The sequence below is a fragment of the Meles meles genome, chromosome 4, assembly GCF_922984935.1.
Source record: "Meles meles chromosome 4, mMelMel3.1 paternal haplotype, whole genome shotgun sequence".
In the NCBI taxonomy this organism is placed as follows: domain Eukaryota; kingdom Metazoa; phylum Chordata; class Mammalia; order Carnivora; family Mustelidae; genus Meles; species Meles meles.
Window position 1 is genome coordinate 9,880,908 of NC_060069.1, and position 18,394 is coordinate 9,899,301.

At 44.8% G+C, this 18,394-nt stretch overlaps 1 protein-coding gene across 4 annotated transcripts in view; it reads right to left on the reverse strand.

The window, feature by feature from the left end:
• Positions 1 to 18,394, reverse strand: part of NEK11 (NIMA related kinase 11) — a 247,732-nt gene that overhangs the window by 86,915 nt on the left and 142,423 nt on the right. For all 4 annotated transcript variants that reach the window (XM_046002712.1, XM_046002716.1, XM_046002714.1 and 1 more), the window contains one exon: positions 6,812 to 6,972. In XM_046002712.1, coding sequence (XP_045858668.1) covers positions 6,812 to 6,972 — 161 coding nt within the window. The remainder of the gene's footprint in view (positions 1 to 6,811; positions 6,973 to 18,394) is intronic.

Consider the following 18,394-nt stretch of genomic DNA (forward strand, 5'->3'; position numbering starts at 1 on the left):
AGAGTACATGGGAAACCTGGTCCTGTGTTTTCAACACAATTTTTAATCCTCAGGTCACGTTCTCACACATCTTGGAGCTGCCCCTCAGGTCCCAGGCATCTTCTTTTTCTCTCCTTTACGAAAATTCCACACTCGCTTCTGCCGTCACCCCACACGTCTCCTCGTTGACCAGGAGAATTTGCTGGTTTGAATTCCAGCTCTGTCAGTGGACTGGGTGACCTAGGTCAAGTCACTTATTCTTTCTTTCGGGGTTGCACTTTCCTCTTTGTAAAGTGGGACAGAAGATGTTAGCGCTGGAAAGTGCCTGTGAGTGTAAGACAGGACAAGGCACGTAAAGGACTTAGCACGGCACCTGTTGGGCTGCCACGCTTGCCCTGTCTTATTAAGAATGATTGTTGCTTCCTCTGGTATGATGTGGTCCTATGTGGGTCATTTAGGAAGGACAGTACCTCCAACAATGTCCCAGATGTGTCACACTCCTTTCTTCCTAGACCAGACACCATGAAATGGTATCCACTCTCTTTCCAGATGAATAAAATATTCAGAAAATAAAGTTAAGTTTCTCATATAAATGAATCACAGAAGAGTGGGATGGGCCCTTTGTCTGCAAGGGCCATGTGGGAGGACCCTCCTATTCTTTGTAGACTCATTTATGCCCTGTATGGTCCGGGTAGCTCAGCTGATAGTTGTGGACACATGACTTGGGTGCTGGTGGAAGGGGAAGGGGGCTTGTTGGAGAAGTACAAAGGTGCCGTTCCAACGAGGCTTACCCGCTTTGCAAAACCAGCATACACCACTCCGGCACGCTCACCCCCAACCCCAGGAGTAACACAGGAGGGCCCAGTGTGGGCTGCTTGCTGTCCCTTTCCTTCCCCAGTTGCTGTGGACCTCTGCTCAGCCACCAACAGGAGGGTGGTGGAGGCTAGGGGAGGATCTCACCCTCCACACTGAAAGGAGCACACAGATTCTCTGCATTCCCACTCAGTTTTGCTTTGTCTCTTTCTACCCTATCATCCTCCTTCTTTTCCTCCATTCTTTGGGATTGGGGCAAAAAGTGTAGTTGTAATCTTCAATACAACAGTGGGTCCAATTGAAAAGATTTAGGGGCTAAAAACCTCCTACAAAGTCCACAGTGCTATGTCCCACAACAAGGTCTGCTGGTCCCTGTCTGGCCCGCAGGGAGCTACGCTTTAGCCTGGACAAGAAATAGTAGAGAAGAAAGGCAGAATAACCATGCTGGAAATGAGGGCTGGAATAGGGCCAGCAGTACAAACTGTCCCATCAAAGTGACTCCTTTCAGCAACACACAATGGGTCTACAGAAGGCCTGTTACCTGGAAGGCATGACACATGAGACCGCTGGGTTCCTCTAATGCCTCAGCAAATGGGCGCTTTACAGCCTGGCACATGGGCCGGGTGGGGGTGGGGGGGCGCGGGTTGCTGATGGAGAGATGTTAAATACCGGGGCCGACTGCTTCTTAGAACCGATGACCTCTGACGCCAATTCCAGACAAAAATTCTTTCCTCCCATGCATGATGTCAGATCAGTTAGCTCAGATCATGCAAAATCCCAGTTAAATCAGCCCTACAGTTTGGACTCAAGAGTTTTGGCATCTTCTATTAAATCAAACAAACAAAAAGATGGGAGGAGGAGAGAATTCTGTATCCTGTAACAGATGTGAGAGACAGGCTCTTTTTTTTTTGTTTTAATTTCCATAACTCGGCACTGTTCCTAGAACAAGTGTAAATTTTGCTTCATGCACAGCTCAGTAATTCTGTTCAGGAGAACAGGGACAGACAATGCGGTGGCCCTCAGCTATCCCCTCACGCCTACTGTGTTTACTCAGTCCTCACAGAGGAGGGATTATAACTGCCATAACTAAATAGTTGCCCCGGAAGACTGTGTAAAGGAGTGGCTAAGACACAGAGCAGATCTGCCGCTCTCCCACTTGCTTAGCGCTGTGCTACTTGGTGGCTGCATTCCCCTCACGGAGCCTCAGTTTCTCCTTGTGCAAACTGAGGCTATCACAACAGACTCATCTTTCAAGGGACCTGAGTTTTAAAGTCAGTGCGTAATTCAGTAACCAATTATAGACTAATTTTGCTGTTTCTTTTAAAGCATCGAACGGAAGAGCTGACTAGCACTGAGGAAGGCATTGTATGAGGAACACATAGTTGTAACTACTCTAACTCTAAGGCAAGAATTCAAAGCACCAAGAGGTTCTCAACCTGAGAGACGCATGGACCCTGAGAGGCAGTGGGGGACTCTGGATTTATAGCCCTCAGCCCTTTCTCCATCTGGGGCGCCCACTTTTTGGCTCAAATGGCAGGCAGAACTGGCCGGAAATCACTAACCCAAGCTTTCTTCCTTTCTCTTGCCCACCCCCTCGTTCCTCACGCTCACCTTCTCCCTTGTTGGACTTCCAGCCAGTTCAATTCCAGATTGACGCAGTTCAACTAGAATACACGCATTCAAGGGCCAACTTGCAAGAATGAAATAAAATATGCATCTGTGCCCATAGCCGGGGTGCACCCCGTCCTTTTCTCTTCCAGAGCCGACCCGCTGCCAGCCTTGCTGTGAAGCCGGCTAGCCCCCCGCAGCTGCTGCTCTAGGATCGGCTCCTCCCGGCAGCTCGCAGCCAGTTCAAGCATTAGGAAACCAGAGCCAGGCCATTCCCTCCCAGTCTGACCTCCTCTGATGGGCAGGGCAGTCTTGGTCTGGGGCTCTCTTACGGGCACCGTGAAGACCTTTCCAGAACTGCCCTGCATGTTGAAGGTGTCATGCAGTCCTGCCTTCCCTTCCATCCTTACCCACAAAGGTGCAGACTAGCATCGTGGTTTGAGGCTTTCCCCAATTCTGTCTTGTCACCTGCTTCCCAGAGGACCTGGGCTGACATGACATATGAAATACAGGGCGTAGAATAAAGGTTCAGGAGATGTTAGATGTTACTGTTATAACAATGAGGATTTGATTAAACTAATGACTCCACTACCAAAAGACGCTCGGAGGCACGTATTCTCCTGATGACCTGATCCGAGAGTCCTCAGTAAACTCTTGGGCCTCGCCTAGCCTACATCAATTTCTCTGCCCCGTGGCACCATTCCAAGGAGATCATTGCACTTTTCCTAATAATGCTTTGCTGTGCAGAGGGAATTTGAAAGCCGCTAGAGGATTTGGTGAAAGCTTCAGAATTAGCTGGAAAAATGGGCCTCCACGGCCCTTTGTCTTGGCAAGAACAAACACCATGGTCCTCAGAGTCTTCTTAAAACAAGTATTGCTGAAAGCCACGTTCATTAAACAGCCTTTTCTGAGGGAGTTCTGTGTGAAGTCATTATGGTCTACCTAGCGTGTGTATTTCTGGTGCACACAGGACATTAATTAGTCTTGCAGAGGGAAATGGTGGTCAAGGCAGCGAGGGAAAACAGAAGGGTCTCTGAATACACCCATCAATCTGCAGCCCTAAGGCATATCCATTAGAGCAAAAACACTTTTCAGTGACAGGTCCCACAAATTCTGTTGAAACCCCTCTTCTGATGACAGCTATAAACTCCATTCCCCTGAGATCGAAGAGGCTGGTTCCAGTTCAGTGACCGCAGCCGTCACAGAGTAGCTATCAACAATATGATAATGGCTTGTGATAAAGGTGCTGTTGATGTTCGGCTTAACGAGGCAGAGAGGGAAGAAACGATCAGCAGCAATTAGGTGCTTAATAAAAACCACTTTGGAGATGCTGCTGCGGAAAAGATTGTCACAGGTGGCACAAGGGACTCAGCAATCAATCCCAATGAAGCCCATGGCTGTTTCTCTTTTTGAAAGCACCTCTTCCATCAAATACAAACTATGTGACTTTTGTTCTACCTGAAGGAATAAGAATCAACTTGATCTGACTACTCACATAAAAGCCATGGGTACAAGGATCACTGAAGACCTTGGACGCACTTGGGTCAAGGGTGAGACTAGGGAGAGGGAAGAGCAAATCCCAGTGATGGCTGCAGGTTTCACCCAATTCACAAAGCCAACAGTGATCGGGTCTCGGCATAGTGTTCTGTAACTACAATTTGAGTGTCCCTAGTTAAATAACCTAGAAAGGGGAGAGCAGACACCCATCACAACCGCACACTCACCGCCTTTGGGGTGGAGAAAATAGTATCAGATTGCAGGAAAAACAAAGGGGACTGTAGTTACCTATCTTTCCACAGATTATTCAATGAGATTTCCACTCCTGTTTCTTTTATACTAAGATTACTCTAGCCTGATACACATTTTGTACCAGAAAGAACACTGGCTGGTGAGCATGACAGACCCAGGCGTGTTCGTGGTTCTGAGCACCTTCCCTAGTTGTGTGGTCATAGGCAACCTACTTCTCTCAGTGACTCAGTTTCCTTATCTGGAAAACAGAAATAAGAATAACTACCCAACAGGGTTTTGTGAGACAAAATACCCATGTGGATGTGAGAGGCCTCAGCATCCTGTCCCAATAGATTTAAAATCAACTCACAAAGCCTAGCCTGTACCCATTTCTCTGCCCCTGTGGCACCATTCCAGAAAGATCACTCTTTTCCTAACACTTCACTGAGCAGAGAAAATTTCAGTTATCATATCACATGTGACAGATGCACAGCCCAGAGAGCAAAACTGCTGTCCTATATTTATCATTGGCCCTAAGAAATAAAAAGGAGGGAATTTTTTTTTTTAATACCACACTTGTGAAATCTCACACTAACATTAACGAGTTTGGGAAGTATCATAAAAAATCCACAAGATGGGGTGCCTGGGTGGTACAGTCAGTGGGGTATCCAACTCTTGGTTTTGGCTCAGGTCATGATCTCAGGGTCATGGGAGCAAACCCTGTGTCGGGCTCCATGCTCAGCAAGGAGTCTTCTTGAGGGTCTCTCCCTCTCTCTCTGCCCCACCCCCAGCTCATGCATTTGCTCTCTCTAAAATAAATAAATAAATAAATCTTTTTAAAAAACCCACAGGATTATGCTAAGCAAAATAGATCAATCAGAGAAAGACAATTATCATATGATCTCTCTGATATGAGATATTTGAGAGGTATGACAGGGGGTTGTGGGGGGAGGAGAGGGAAAAAATGAAACAAGATGGGATCGGGAGGGAGACAAACCATAAGAGACTCTTAATCTCAGGAAATAAACTGAAGGTTGCTGGGGAGTGGGGGCTAGGGATAGAGTGGCTGGGTGATGGACACTGGGGAGGGTATGTGCTCTGGTCAGTACTCTGAGTTGTCTAAGACTGCTGATTCACAGACCTGTATCCCTGAAGCAAATAATACATTATATGTTAATTTAAAAAAAAACCCTACAAGATGGCTGGGTAACATCATCATCATCATCATAGTTAATATCTCATTAATTAATTACTTTATTAAATTCTAGATACTCTTTTAAGTACCTTACATTGATTACTTCATTTTAATCCCCAGACTACTCTGTGAGGTAGGAGTCATTATTGTCCTATTTTACAGATTAGAAAACTGAGGCACAGTGAAATTTAGTAACTTGCACAAGGTCACACAACCTGCAAGTAACAAAGACTAGTCTTGTATACAGGCATTTTGATTTCTAGCCCTGTATTCCTATAAGTATGCCAAAGACGGGACTTCCAGAGTGGCTAGCCAAGTCCTATTTCCTGACCTGAGTGGTGTTTGCTATGTATTTTATTCATATGCATTTTCTTTTTTTTTTTTTTCAAAGATTTTATTTATTTATTTGACAGACAGAGAGATCACAACTAGGGAGAGAGGCAGGCAGAGAGAGAGGGAGAAACAGGCTCCCCACTGAGCAGAGAGCCCGATTCGGGGCTCGATCCCAGGACCCTGAGATCATGACCTGAACCGAAGGCAGAGGCTTAAACCGCTGAGCCACCCAGGCGCCCCATTTTATTCATATGTATTTTCTGAATCAGTTTTAATCTATTAAAATAAAAAGTAATAACACTAGTAGCTAAAATTTTGCCACTTGATGCTTTGGGCAAAAATGGATGTGTTTTGTAACCATAGGCACAGAAAGATGGTTCTGCAATATTGTAATACTTGTCTCCTGGGGCACCTGGCTGGCTCAGTCAGAAGAACATGGTGTGACTCTTGATCCTGGGGTCATTAGTTCGAGCCCCATGTTGGGTGTAGAAATTATTTAAATAAATAAAAAAAAGATTTGTCTCACATGTTTAGGACCATGGCACAGAAGGAAATGGGAATTGTATTTTAAACGTGTGGTAGGAGGTGCTGTTGTTCACCAGAGTCCACTGGAGAATGGGGAAATGGTAGAAGGAAAGCATTTTTATTTTGGCATGCTGAATCACTCTCTGCCTTGACTGTATTTCTCTCGACATTCATCTACTTCTCTCTTAACGTATTTGTCTCCTAAATTCTCTTTCTCCTCTTTCTCTCATCCTTTTCTCTCTGCTAAAGAGACACTTGCATTCTTTATTTAACAGCTGTGTACAGGGTGCTCATCAGTCCAGTGTGTATCATCTTTCCACTTGAATAAGTACTGGATGCCCCAGCCCTTCCCTCATCAACACGGTCCACACCAGAATCTCAGAACTCCATGCGGTCCTAGCTGTCCCTGAACCCATCACATTGGGCCTTTATAACAAATCCTAGTCCCCCCCCCCCCAAAAAATGCAAACAAACAAACAAATAAAAACAAAAACAAAAAACGAAAAAAACCAAAACATCCTAGCCCCCCACCCCCACTTCAAGTTCTAAGATTTCCTTGACTCTCTTTGAGAAGTCGCAACCTGGTCAGGACCTCAGACAGCTCCACCTCCGTTGGGGAGCGGCCTATACCTGTTGGAATGTTCTGTAAGCAGACTGGGGTCCCTCATCCTTGACCTCTTCCTCTGGTGCTGAGAACACTGTTTCTTCTTCTTCCTCCTCGCTTTCTTCAGAACAGGAATCAAAGGCATCAGCATAATACTCTTCAGCCACAAGCGGGTCTTCAGGGATCTCTGAAACAAAGAATAAACAACAATCAGGCCCTACAAGTCATTAAATTATAACAAGTCTAGGATCTCCCATATTTTCCCAGAGATATATGTTATGTTTGCACAGACAAAGCTTTCATGGAGTGTATAGCTGAATATTAGCTTCCTCAAAGTATCTGGTTGACTTTAATAAATACTCAGCAAAATTAAACCAGTAGAGGAAAGGAGGGATGATCCATTTATATTTTGAAGGTGGAAGAATAAAACCATGAGATGAGAAGAAATGATCTCCTTTAAAGTCTTTATACATTCAGAGGCATGACTCCTTATGACACATGAGGGGATTTAGGAGCAAACACTGGACGAGAGGCCTCGGCTGCAGGCCCCTATTACACACCCGCATTAAACTTCTGCAGAGCCTGCTGGAGCGGAACTTGGTTAGCACTCATTCCCGGTTGTTTCTTTTTTAAAGAAAATATTAGTTATGAGACCAGGCAAGATGGATAGGATATACAGCAATGGCATTTAAGCAAGCTGAGGAAAACATTATCGGTTTTTTTCCCAACAGGCTATGAAGGCTTTTGAGGTAGAGTCACCTGGGACCCTGCTTACTCACCTCTATACATGACATTTATTTTTTTAAAGATTTTTATTTTATTTATTTGTGTGAGAGAGAGCGCACACGCACGAGCAGGGGGAGCTGCAGGCACAAGGAGAAGCAGGCTCCCCACTGAGCAAGAAGCCCGATACAGGACCCAATCCCAGGACTCTGGGATCATGACCTGAGCTGAAGGCCGATGCTTAACTGACTGAGCCAACCAGGCGTCCCTATTTTATTTTTTAAATTTATTTGACAGAGATCACAAGAAGGCAGAGAAGCAGGCAGAGAGTGAGAGAGAGAGAGGAGGAAGCAGGCTCCCCGCGGAGCAGAGAGCCCGATGACAGGCTCGATCCCAGGACCCTGGGATCATGACCTGAGCCGAAGGCAGAGGCTTTAACCCACTGAGACACCCAGGCGCCCCCCTATTTTTTTTTTTAAAAGGAAAGACCATCCACTTAAGTTGATGCCAAGAAGTGGCTACCTAAGTTATTTTATGCAATGTTATTACTAACTAAAAATGTATTCTTACATATAATGGTTTTCAACCAAGAAAGGCCAAGAATGGGTCACAAAAAAAAAACCATAGCGATATCAACTCCAATTTACTAAGGAAGGCCTAGAAATAGGGAAATACTGTTGGGGAGAGGAGTGAATTACAGTGCCAGCCCACACATTAAAACCATGGGCATTTTCGGCTTTGCACCAGACTCTGATTTATAAACAAAAATAATTCTTCTAAATTATAACAAGCAACACTGCATTTCATCCCACTGTTGCTACTCTGTGTTTACTGGGGGGAAATATGGAATTAGGGGTCAGAGAATCAGGTTTGAATCTAAGCTCTACCACCTCTTATGTAAGAAGTGAGGCAAGGGACTCGAGCTTCCTGAGCCATTTCTCCAGTAAAACTGGCATAAGGGAAACCTAGCAGGGTAGCTATGAAGATTCAGTAATAGGGTTCTTATGAAAGCATTGTGTACAGGGAAACTTTATAAAATGTTCACTCAATTTCCACATCTGAAAAAGGGACTTTTTGTTAACTGATTCCAGAATCCTCTGGAAGTAAGGTACTTAGTGGACTACTTGAAAATCTTTGCTATCTATGGTTTCCCATAAGACACAAGAGGCAGTGTCATGGCATCAAAATCAGCTCAAAAGACAAAAATAACATATACTCAAAACTGCCTTCGCCAGCGTTTTAGGAAGGAGCATATTGGGCATTTTGGTAACTCCAACACAGCCTGTTTCCCTTCAGATCACATGTTTTCGGGGCGCCTGGGTGGCTCAGTGGGTTAAGCCTCTGCCTTCGGCTCAGGTCATGATCCCAGGGTCCTGGGATCGAGCCCCATGTCGGGCTCTCTGCTCTGCAGGGAGCCTGCTTCCTCCTCTCTCTGCCTACTTGTGATCTCTGTCTGTCAAATAAATAAATAAAATCTTAAAAAAAAATCACATGTTTTCAGTTGAACAGCAGATGAAGTAGATTATTTGTATATAGGGGCCACGTTTTGTAAAAATCTTTATTCAAGATTGATTAATGGAATGGAATGGTGGACAGAACTATGTGACTCCCTGTGTCTCTTTGCCCCACTCCCCAGCACCTCTCTTTTTCACAGATTGGTCCATTCCTTCCCCCTCTTCCACTCCCTCATATTTCCTCTTCCTCTCCCAAAGGCTCTCTGTCTGTCTGACAGTTACTCATTCGTTTACTTATTCCTTATATTCTCCCTTTTCCCCTCTATTCCTCTTCTCCTCCTCCTTTGGCCAGAATATTTGCTTTCAGATTTGATGTGACACAAGAGGAAATATCATTTACATTGTTGCCCAGCACACAGAAATGTGCTTATATTTGTGTACAAATATAAATATATTTATAGTTGAAATGAAACTTTCATGCATCAAGATTTACCCATACTAAATATGACACATTCTAGCCTTTCACATTCTATTCAATCTTTTACAAGCTAGTTGCAACTTGTTAAAGTGATTTCTCAACACACAATTTGAAAAACACTGGTTGAGAATGCTGGCTTTGGAATCCAAAAGACCTACGTTTCAATTGAGGCTCTAATATCAGCTCTGTGACAGACATTTTATAAATTTCCTGTACTTCAGTTTTCTCACCTGTAAAATGGACATGACTGTAACCCTCTCTGAGGACTGTTGTGGACATTAAATAGTATGATGGATGCAAAGCACTGTGTACATTGGTAGGCACCAAATAGATGTCAGTTACTAACATGTAACATAAAACTCTGTATACGTTTTGCCTATAATGCGCAACACCAGGAAGAAATATAAATATTAGACAATCACAGATTTTTATCAAGTTTAATTTTATACATACACATACACGCACAAAATAGAATTACTTCTCAAAATCCATACTGCACCCAATTCAAATGGGCAGTAAGGCAGCAGGCCAAACCATAGAGACAAACCCTTCTCTTGATAAATACCAAACTCCACCTCCCATAACATGGCTCCTGTGCAGTCTTAGCCTCAGAGGAAAGATTCCCTCTCTTATCAGGGATCCCCTCCCAGGAAGGAGAGGAAGGAAAGAAATGCTCAGTAGAATATGCCATCCTGGGACTTACGCCTGAGTCAGGAAACTGACTGGGATGGAGCCATCTCCAATATTTCTTAAACAAGCACCACTATCTTGGTGCATCTCAAAAAAGTTCATTTTCAAAAGGAAAAGTCGAAAGAAATATAAGTCTGCTCAAACTGTGCTTGTCAAGCTATGTGTTTTTCAAACGCGGGCCCAGTTTGAAGCCTTGTTAGGCTAAGGCTCATTTCTCCTGTCATTGAGGGAAAATGGTCTGTGATAAATAGCTTTAATTTCCTCACACCCTGAAGTCAGCCTCATAACAGATGTGCTGGAGCAGCTTTCCAGATCTCTACTAGGTTGGGTGGGCAGCGGCCGCGTGTTTAGGAAGGAATCCTATCATGGCTGCCTGAGCTTGGGCATAGTTGTTGCAGTTCCACGATGGAGAAAAAGGCAAGCAATCACCCTGTGCCACGAAAAGGATGTTGTTTGCCAGACCCTTCAATTAAGACCTTAATACGGGCGCCTGGGTGTCAGTTGAGCCACGAACTCCTGGTTTCGGCTCAGGTCATGATCTCAGGGTCAGGGCCGTGAGACCAAGTCTGGCTCCGAACTCAGCATGGAGTCTGCTTATTCCCTCCCTCCCCCTCTCCTCCACCCTCCAGTGTTCTCCCTTAAATAAATAAATAAACACATAAATAGATAAATAAAATCATTAAAACTAAAAAAGACCTTAGGGGCACCTGGGTGGTCAGTTGTTAAGCGTCTGTCTGGCTCAAGTCATGATCCCATGGTCCTAAGGTCGAGCCCTACAACAAGCTCCCTGGTGGGCAGAGGGTCTGCTTTTCCCTCTCCCCCTGCCCCTGCTTGTGTTCCCTCTCTCACTCTCTCTCTGTCAGATAAATAAGTAAAATCTTAAAAAAAAAACGAAATAAATAAAAAATTAAAAATTAAAAAGACCCTAATGTATACCTTCCTCTAAGACTTCAGTGGACATCAGTAGCCCCCGTGGGAATTGTTATAACACAGATCACTAGGCTCTGCCCAGATGCTGATTCAGTAGGTCTGGAAGGAGGCCCAAGAATGTGCATTTCAAACAAGTTGTCAGGGGCTGCTGGTGCTGCTGGTCTGGGGCCACAACATCCAAACCACTGCTCTAGGATGTGACCAGTTCAAATGAAAATACTATTATATATAATTACATAGACGCACTATAATAAAATATGTAAGGCTATCATACTTGTACGTCTTCCAACCTTACATACTACAGACCCTAAAAAATGAAGAAATAAACTTTATTTTAGAAGAGTTCAAACCTTTGTGTCATGAGTTTCTTAACTACTCACGATTTCTGTGACGTTTTAGAGCGCTATCCCCATTTTACTGATGGGGAAGAACAGAGCAGTCCAAAGTTACACTTCCACAGCTTGCAAAAGCACATTCATATCCATTATTACATTTAACCAGTGCAAAATTATTCAAGCTAGACCAGGAAAACAATTTTATCTTATTTTTCAGACTGTGAGATTGAGGTTCAGACAGGCTAATAATCAACTGAAAGTCACACAGCTGTATTCAGGGTGGACACTAGATTAGAACACAACCTGAATCCGATCTTTTTCCCATTGAATGGCGCTATTTCATGGGTAGCTAGGAATTTTCATGTTTGCTAGTAAAACCATGTCATGAATTAAAGTCATGATTGTCTTCCCCCACCACTCTGAAAGATGTTGGACAGCAAGGGATAGACTTTTGACTTTTGAGATGGGAAAACTGAAGCTTAGTCATTCTGATGAACCGCCTGGAAGGAGCTGGGAATAGTGAATACCAGGGCCCCTCCCTTAGACTCAGCCCAACTATCACTACCCTTGACCTCAGATGTGCTCGAACTGCAGCGTGCATTGGGATCCCCTGGAGGCCTGTTCAAGAAGATTCCTGGCCCCATGCCCAGTGTTTCAGATGCAGTAGTCTTGGGAGGAGAGGGGCGTGCTATGCGGCAAGATGCTGCTGCCAAGTCTGGAAACACACTTTGAGAACTACCACTCTACCTCTTAGGACCTTCAAGGAGAAAGCGACATACAAGTGCAACGGTTTAGTGAGACATTCCCCCATACTTCATCCATTATTGCACCAGCTCTTCAAACTTCTAAAATGATCAGGAAAATGCACCAAAGAATTAAAAAAAAAAAAAAAAGGCAATAAAACAAGAACCTTGCGTAAAGTCAAAACCAAGTTTCCTCTAAAGGAACTTGGTTATGTGGCAGGAATACCTCAGCCTGGGCACCCACCACCACCTTGAATGGTTCTAACCACTCACTACACCGTGAGCAGGTGCATGCCATGAGCTTAGCGCAATGATTTCTACAGGGTGGTCCCAGAAAAGCAGTAAGAACATCACTTGGGGTCTTACTAGAAAAGCAAATTCTCAGGCATCCCAGACAACCTGAATCAGAAACTGGGGTGAGGGTCCAGCAATCTGTGTTTTAGCAAGCCCTCCAGGGGGATCCTGGAAGTTTAAGAACCACAGACTTAGCACAATGCCTAGTACTTACTGTCTGCTCAGAGAAAAATAGCTTCTACTGATACCTCCCATTGATAAACTCTTGGGAGGCAGAAGCGAAGCCTATCCTGTTCCCTGTGGCTTCTCCAACCCGTGGCTCAAAGCAGACACCCCAAACTTTTTGTCGAAGAAATGAATGCCTACGTTTCTAAAAGATAAGGACTTTCGAACTACCACGTAGTATTTCATGTAAAGAATTTCCTAATCTTTGGGGGAGGGCCAGGAGAAGGCAGGAAGGGAATATGAAGATTTTTTTCCCCCCTGAGACCCCTCTTTGTCTCCTCTCTCTCACAGACTTGGAACTTTTATCTCAGAAAGAATAAGAATTTGCAAGAGTAAAAAATGTCTTCTTCATACCAACATCTACAGCTGTCTTTGAGTCTAGACTACGAAATGTGTGACGGCAGTCACTGATAGACTGTGCTCTCCTCCAGGGGCCCAGACTCCGCTTCAGCTGCAAACCACTCTCCGCACATCTAATAACAGTGTCAGAACGGATCGGTGACCAAGTGACTTGTGATTTGGGAAATCCAACAGATGCACTCACACTTTTCTGCCCCTTCTCGCAGGAAGCCAGCAATATCCACAGGACACTTTTTAAAATGGTTCTCCACTGTGCCCACCATCTGGGGGAAAGCATTTCCTCATAGAGAGCATGCTCTCTCCTTCTGCTGTGGCGGGGCCAGCTAGGGCTGAATAGGGTACCTCGGGCCAGGCAGCTGCCCAGGGATGCCCTTCTTTATTTTTCCTTTCTTTTTTAGTTTTCTGAAGTGGGCAATGACTTTATTATGAGCCAGAAAATACTGAACAAAAACTATAATATGAAGAAACTGATCTACTGTTAGATCTTGATGTGGCCTCCAGAGACCATCTTCTCCCATTATAAATTGGGAGCAGCGGTGCTCAGAATGACAATAGTTATTATTACACTGACAAGGCAGTCCTCAGAATTTCTTATTTTCCTAAAGATGGCACTTGTGGGTGTGAAAAAGATTGCTTTAATCCATTTTTTTCATGAAAACATTTTAAATAAAGACATCACCTCATATGTAGGAGAAACCTGTGATTAACATGCTACATCATTCCCCAAACTACTGGGTGAGACAATGTCTGGAGAAGGCACTCAGAGGCAGCAGACACTGTCAGTACTGAGCTGCCTCAGTTTCCCCAGGGAGCGCTGTCTTGTGTAAGGTGGGGACAAGTTGGGATAAAAAACACAGAAACGGAAGCCCAAGTTAACTGGTGATGTCTGCTGCTTCTGAGGATGGCTGCCTCCCACCAGGAGCGGGAATAAGGAGTAGAGATTAGAAGCTAAGCTATAGGGTCAGTCTGAGGTGCAAATCTGGCCCTTGCTGTGTACGGGCTGTGTGACCCTGGGCAGCCTCTGTCACTTCTCGGGTTGGTTTTCTAAATCTAAGTGGGCATAGTGAAGACTACTGGGTGCCACTGAAACCTGCTAACCAGACACACTTTGGCACACTCACACTCCAGGTGCCATGAGCGTTTGTTGCTGTGTTTGTCAGCTCAGGCTGACACAGCAAAATGCCACACTCTGTGAGGCTTAAACAACAAAAATGCATTTTCTCATAGTTCTGGAAGCTAGAAGTCCGAGGTCAAGGTGTCAGCAGTTCCGATTTCTCCTGGGCGGCTGACCCTCAGCACACTGGTGCTCCTGGTGTTTGTCAGTGTCCTAATCTCCTCTTCTTACAGAAGGACCAGTCGGATAGGATTGGGGCTCATCCTAATAGCCTCATTTTATGTTAATCACCTCCTTATAGGCCCTATCTCCAAATATAGTCACATTATAAGGTATTGAGGGTTAGAGTTCAATATGTGAATTTTAGGGGAACAAAATTCAGCCCATAACAATGGCTAACAGGGCACAAATGTCCCCTTCTCCAGACAAGTGTTCTCAGATCAAAGAATTTCCTTAGCAAAGAGGTTATGCATTCCCTCCATTGCGGAGAGCAGCCCTGGCCAGGGACTGGATGACTTACTGTGGAGCCAGCCCCCTGGTATCACTCCTGCTCCAAGTGGGAGCAGGCTCCTTCCACTGCTGCCTGTCTAGACATACCCCCTTCCCCCAGCCCAAGAGTAAAACACATGCACCAGAATAACCATCTCAGGCTCTGCATCTAAGGAGCCCAACCGAAGACTTGGGGATGTTATAACAATAATATGTTAACTCATGAGTATAGCATACAATTTTACAAAAGATAAATGCTGCTATTCAATTATGTAAATACCTCTTAAAGGAAAACAGAAGCTAGCAAGGTCAAATTCTTTTATATTATACATTTAGTCCTCAAGTCTTTCTAGAAAACAATAGAGCCCATACCTACGGACACTGCTAAAGTGAGTCATTTGTCAGATATCTGTTATATCTCAGACACCTCAATTCTTTATCTCTTGAGGTCTAATCTCCTTGCCCTGCTAAAAGCTTTTTTAAAATGCTCTGTCTGGTATGGTGTCCAGAGCATAGTAAGTGCTTAATAAATGACTAGAAGTATTCCCTTCAGAGGTAGAAAACGTTCGTTTTCTTCATAGCTCTCATACCAAACATAAGTACCTATCATTCCAATTTTAGCAATATGCTGCTGAAGCAAGCACCCAATTTTAAGTATCTAGAAAAATACCTGACATGAGTGCAGGGTTAGAAGATATGATCACTTCTGCCAGACAAGAGGCGGGCGTTGGCCTTACTCCAGAGAAGAGGTAGGGAAGGAGTGGGAGGGGTCAGAGCCGACAAGCTGCTAGAAAATCACATGCTCCTTGAGATGCTACACTCGTCAGACACTTAGCATAGTAGGTGGAGAGGCTAGGTTTGTCTGAACCAGTAAGTGCCAGAGGAGGAGCCTCAGTACCTGAGACACAGGCAGAGAGAGCCTGCACGGCAATCATGAAGAGAGCTCTGGACAAGCTTGCGTTGAGCCAAGCTTCCCGCCATCTTGGGACAGGGAGTCCAAAGCGATGTCTGGTTTGTATCATTATTGGTTTGTAAAAGAATTTATACATCAAGGGCCAGCAGCAGAGCTGGAGCAAACTCCCTTGTCTTTCAGGGAGCCAGCTGGACGCCGCCAAGGAGAACTATCATTGCGGAGACCCCAGGCTTCCATTCTCCTGCAAGCTAATAAAGGTACTCAGTTTGTCACACCTGGACGTACCTTCCCCTGTACTGAAGATAAGGAGTGACTCAGAAATTTTGCTGTTTTGGAAAAGGCACTGTATCAACTTCTCAACTTCAACATACACTGGGTTTTATTTTCCCTTTTCAATGTTTAAAAGCCGTCTCTCCCCCACGGTGATCATGAGATGGTTTTTCATGGTTATGCAGTGAGTCATCAGCTGGGCCTAGTTCTCAGGTGTCCTAGTTCCCACCAGCAGCTATTAAGATTGCTCGTGGGAGCTCAGAAGTCATGGAGGGGGAAGGGTCCACTCTGAGGGCAGCGATCATTATTTTCCACAGTGAGTCATCCCCTTTTATGGCTCCCATGGGCCTCTGCTGGAGGTCCCGGAGAGGCTGTTACTCCACATTCCAAATGCTGCTGCATCTCTATTTCATTACAAAGAGGCCCCTTCTGGGCCTGTGGGAAGCGAGTGTAATTTTCAATCACCCTAACATTTAGTGGGGCTGGAGGCTTAGAGCAGCATATTTGCTAGGGAACATTTTGAACCAATGTTCAGTCCAGGGAGGAATATGGAGGCCCTCAGTGAAACGAACAAAATTATACTCCAAGGCAGAAATGAACACTCCAGATAGCTCAGCTCTTGCAATCGCCTCCAGTCTTACACAGGCTGCCACATACCTTTCTTATTACCACATCGTTCTTCCCCCCAGCAGTGGCTTCCCCACTGTCAATGGCGATACCTGGGTGCAACGCTCTTTCCCAGACCTTCCTCCTCACGTCAGTGAGTCCGGTAGCTCTCAGTTAAAGGTACATGCCTAAAAGGATTCTGACTGGGTGGCCCTGGGCTGGGTCCAGGCAGTTTTATTTTTCTGATGCTTTCCAGATGGTTCTATGTCCCTTTAGAACAGGATCTAGGCTTTTATAACCTGGACTCAACATTTCCTCTTCAGCTCACTTTTGGTTTCTAACTTCATTTCTTTTTTTTTTTTTTTTAAGATTTTATTTATTTGATAGAGAGAAATCACAACTAGGCAGAGATGCAGGCAGAGAGAGAGGAGGAAGCAGGCTCCCTGCCGAGCAGAGAGCCCGATGTGGGGCTCGATCCCAGGACCCTGGGATCATGACCTGAGCCGAAGGCAGAGGCTTTAACCCACTGAGCCACCCAGGCGCCCCTCTAACTTCATTTCTTTAAAGAGCTCTCTGTCTAGAATTGCCTTGTCCAATATGGTAACCACCAGGCACATGTGGCTATTTAAATCAAAATTAATTACAGTGACAGAAAATGACAAATTCAGTTCCTCAGTCGCGCTGGCCACATCTCAAGCACTTGAAAGCCATCTGTGACAAGATTATAGAACATTTCAATCATCACTGAAAGTCCTACCAGACGGTGCTGTTCTCGACTGTCCTCCTTTCTATGTCTAGCTCTACTGGACCGCACCCTCTTGCTCAGATCTGGCTAGATTTCTTTGAAGCCCCGGGATGTGAGTCCCTCTCCCACTCTGACCCTCTGCTCCTCCCTTGGTCAGCACACCCTCCACCACCACCAGTCCCCATCCGTGCAAACGAGAACGTAGAACCACAGACCAGAAGGTTTCCCAATCCTCATTGCCCTGGACTTAGCAGGGGAAGGCAGTGACTTGATCTCACCGTAGCCCTGGGCCTCCTCTGCATGTCCCCAGAGCCACTTTGGAGGACCTATCAAATCAAACTTTCTCATTTATAAGATGCCTTTTCCACCTTCTTTTACACAGTGCCTACAAGTCGAGCTGTTTTTTTCTTTTTTAAGTTTTTCTTTAAATGCCAGTTTGTTAACGAAACAGTGCAGTATTAGTTTGAGGTGCAAGACACAGTGATTGAAAACTTCCATACCTCACAGGGTGACGAGTAGAGCTTTCATAGATATTCATCTCTCCCCCTTCATCCCAGAGAGAGGCAGCTCAAGGACCTCCTAAGTCCCCATGGTAGATAATGTCTTTCATTGCAGAGCAGAGATCAAGTTCGCTTTATTAATCATATCACTAACTGTAAGCGGAACAGAATCTCAATTACACACAATACATTTACAGTCGGGGTGTGGTGGCCGTGGCTTGGTTTTCTATCTTTCTGATGCTCTCCTCTCTCACACAATAAGCTATAGGTTAGTCCTAGAACTGTGACCTATTCTAAAATAAAGCCTCAAAACTAAGGCTAAAATTAGCCATGCTGATTAGCTTAGCCTGCAGCATCACACATGAGGCTGTGAAAGAATTTTCTTAGCCAAAATGCATATTCATGACCCTTTCTGTAAGGAGGGCTAAATTAAGTACAGTACAGTGTCTTTTTTATATATAGGACAGCAGCTTCTGCTGTAAGTTTTTCTTCGAGCAACATCTATTTGATCAAGCACACCAGAGGTGCCCCCCCACACACGAAAGAAAGAAGCTCCATGACCCATTTGGACATAGGTCTCCCTCAAGCTCTGAAGCCTTCTTTATTCTACTCGTCAAGGTGATTCTCCCTTAGGCAAAACTCTTAACAGTTCTCTGAACTTGTTTTTCTGATTCGGAGAGCAAAAGTCAAAATAAGGAGGTAAAATTTGTCTTTTCTCCACCAGATTCAGAGAAATAAAT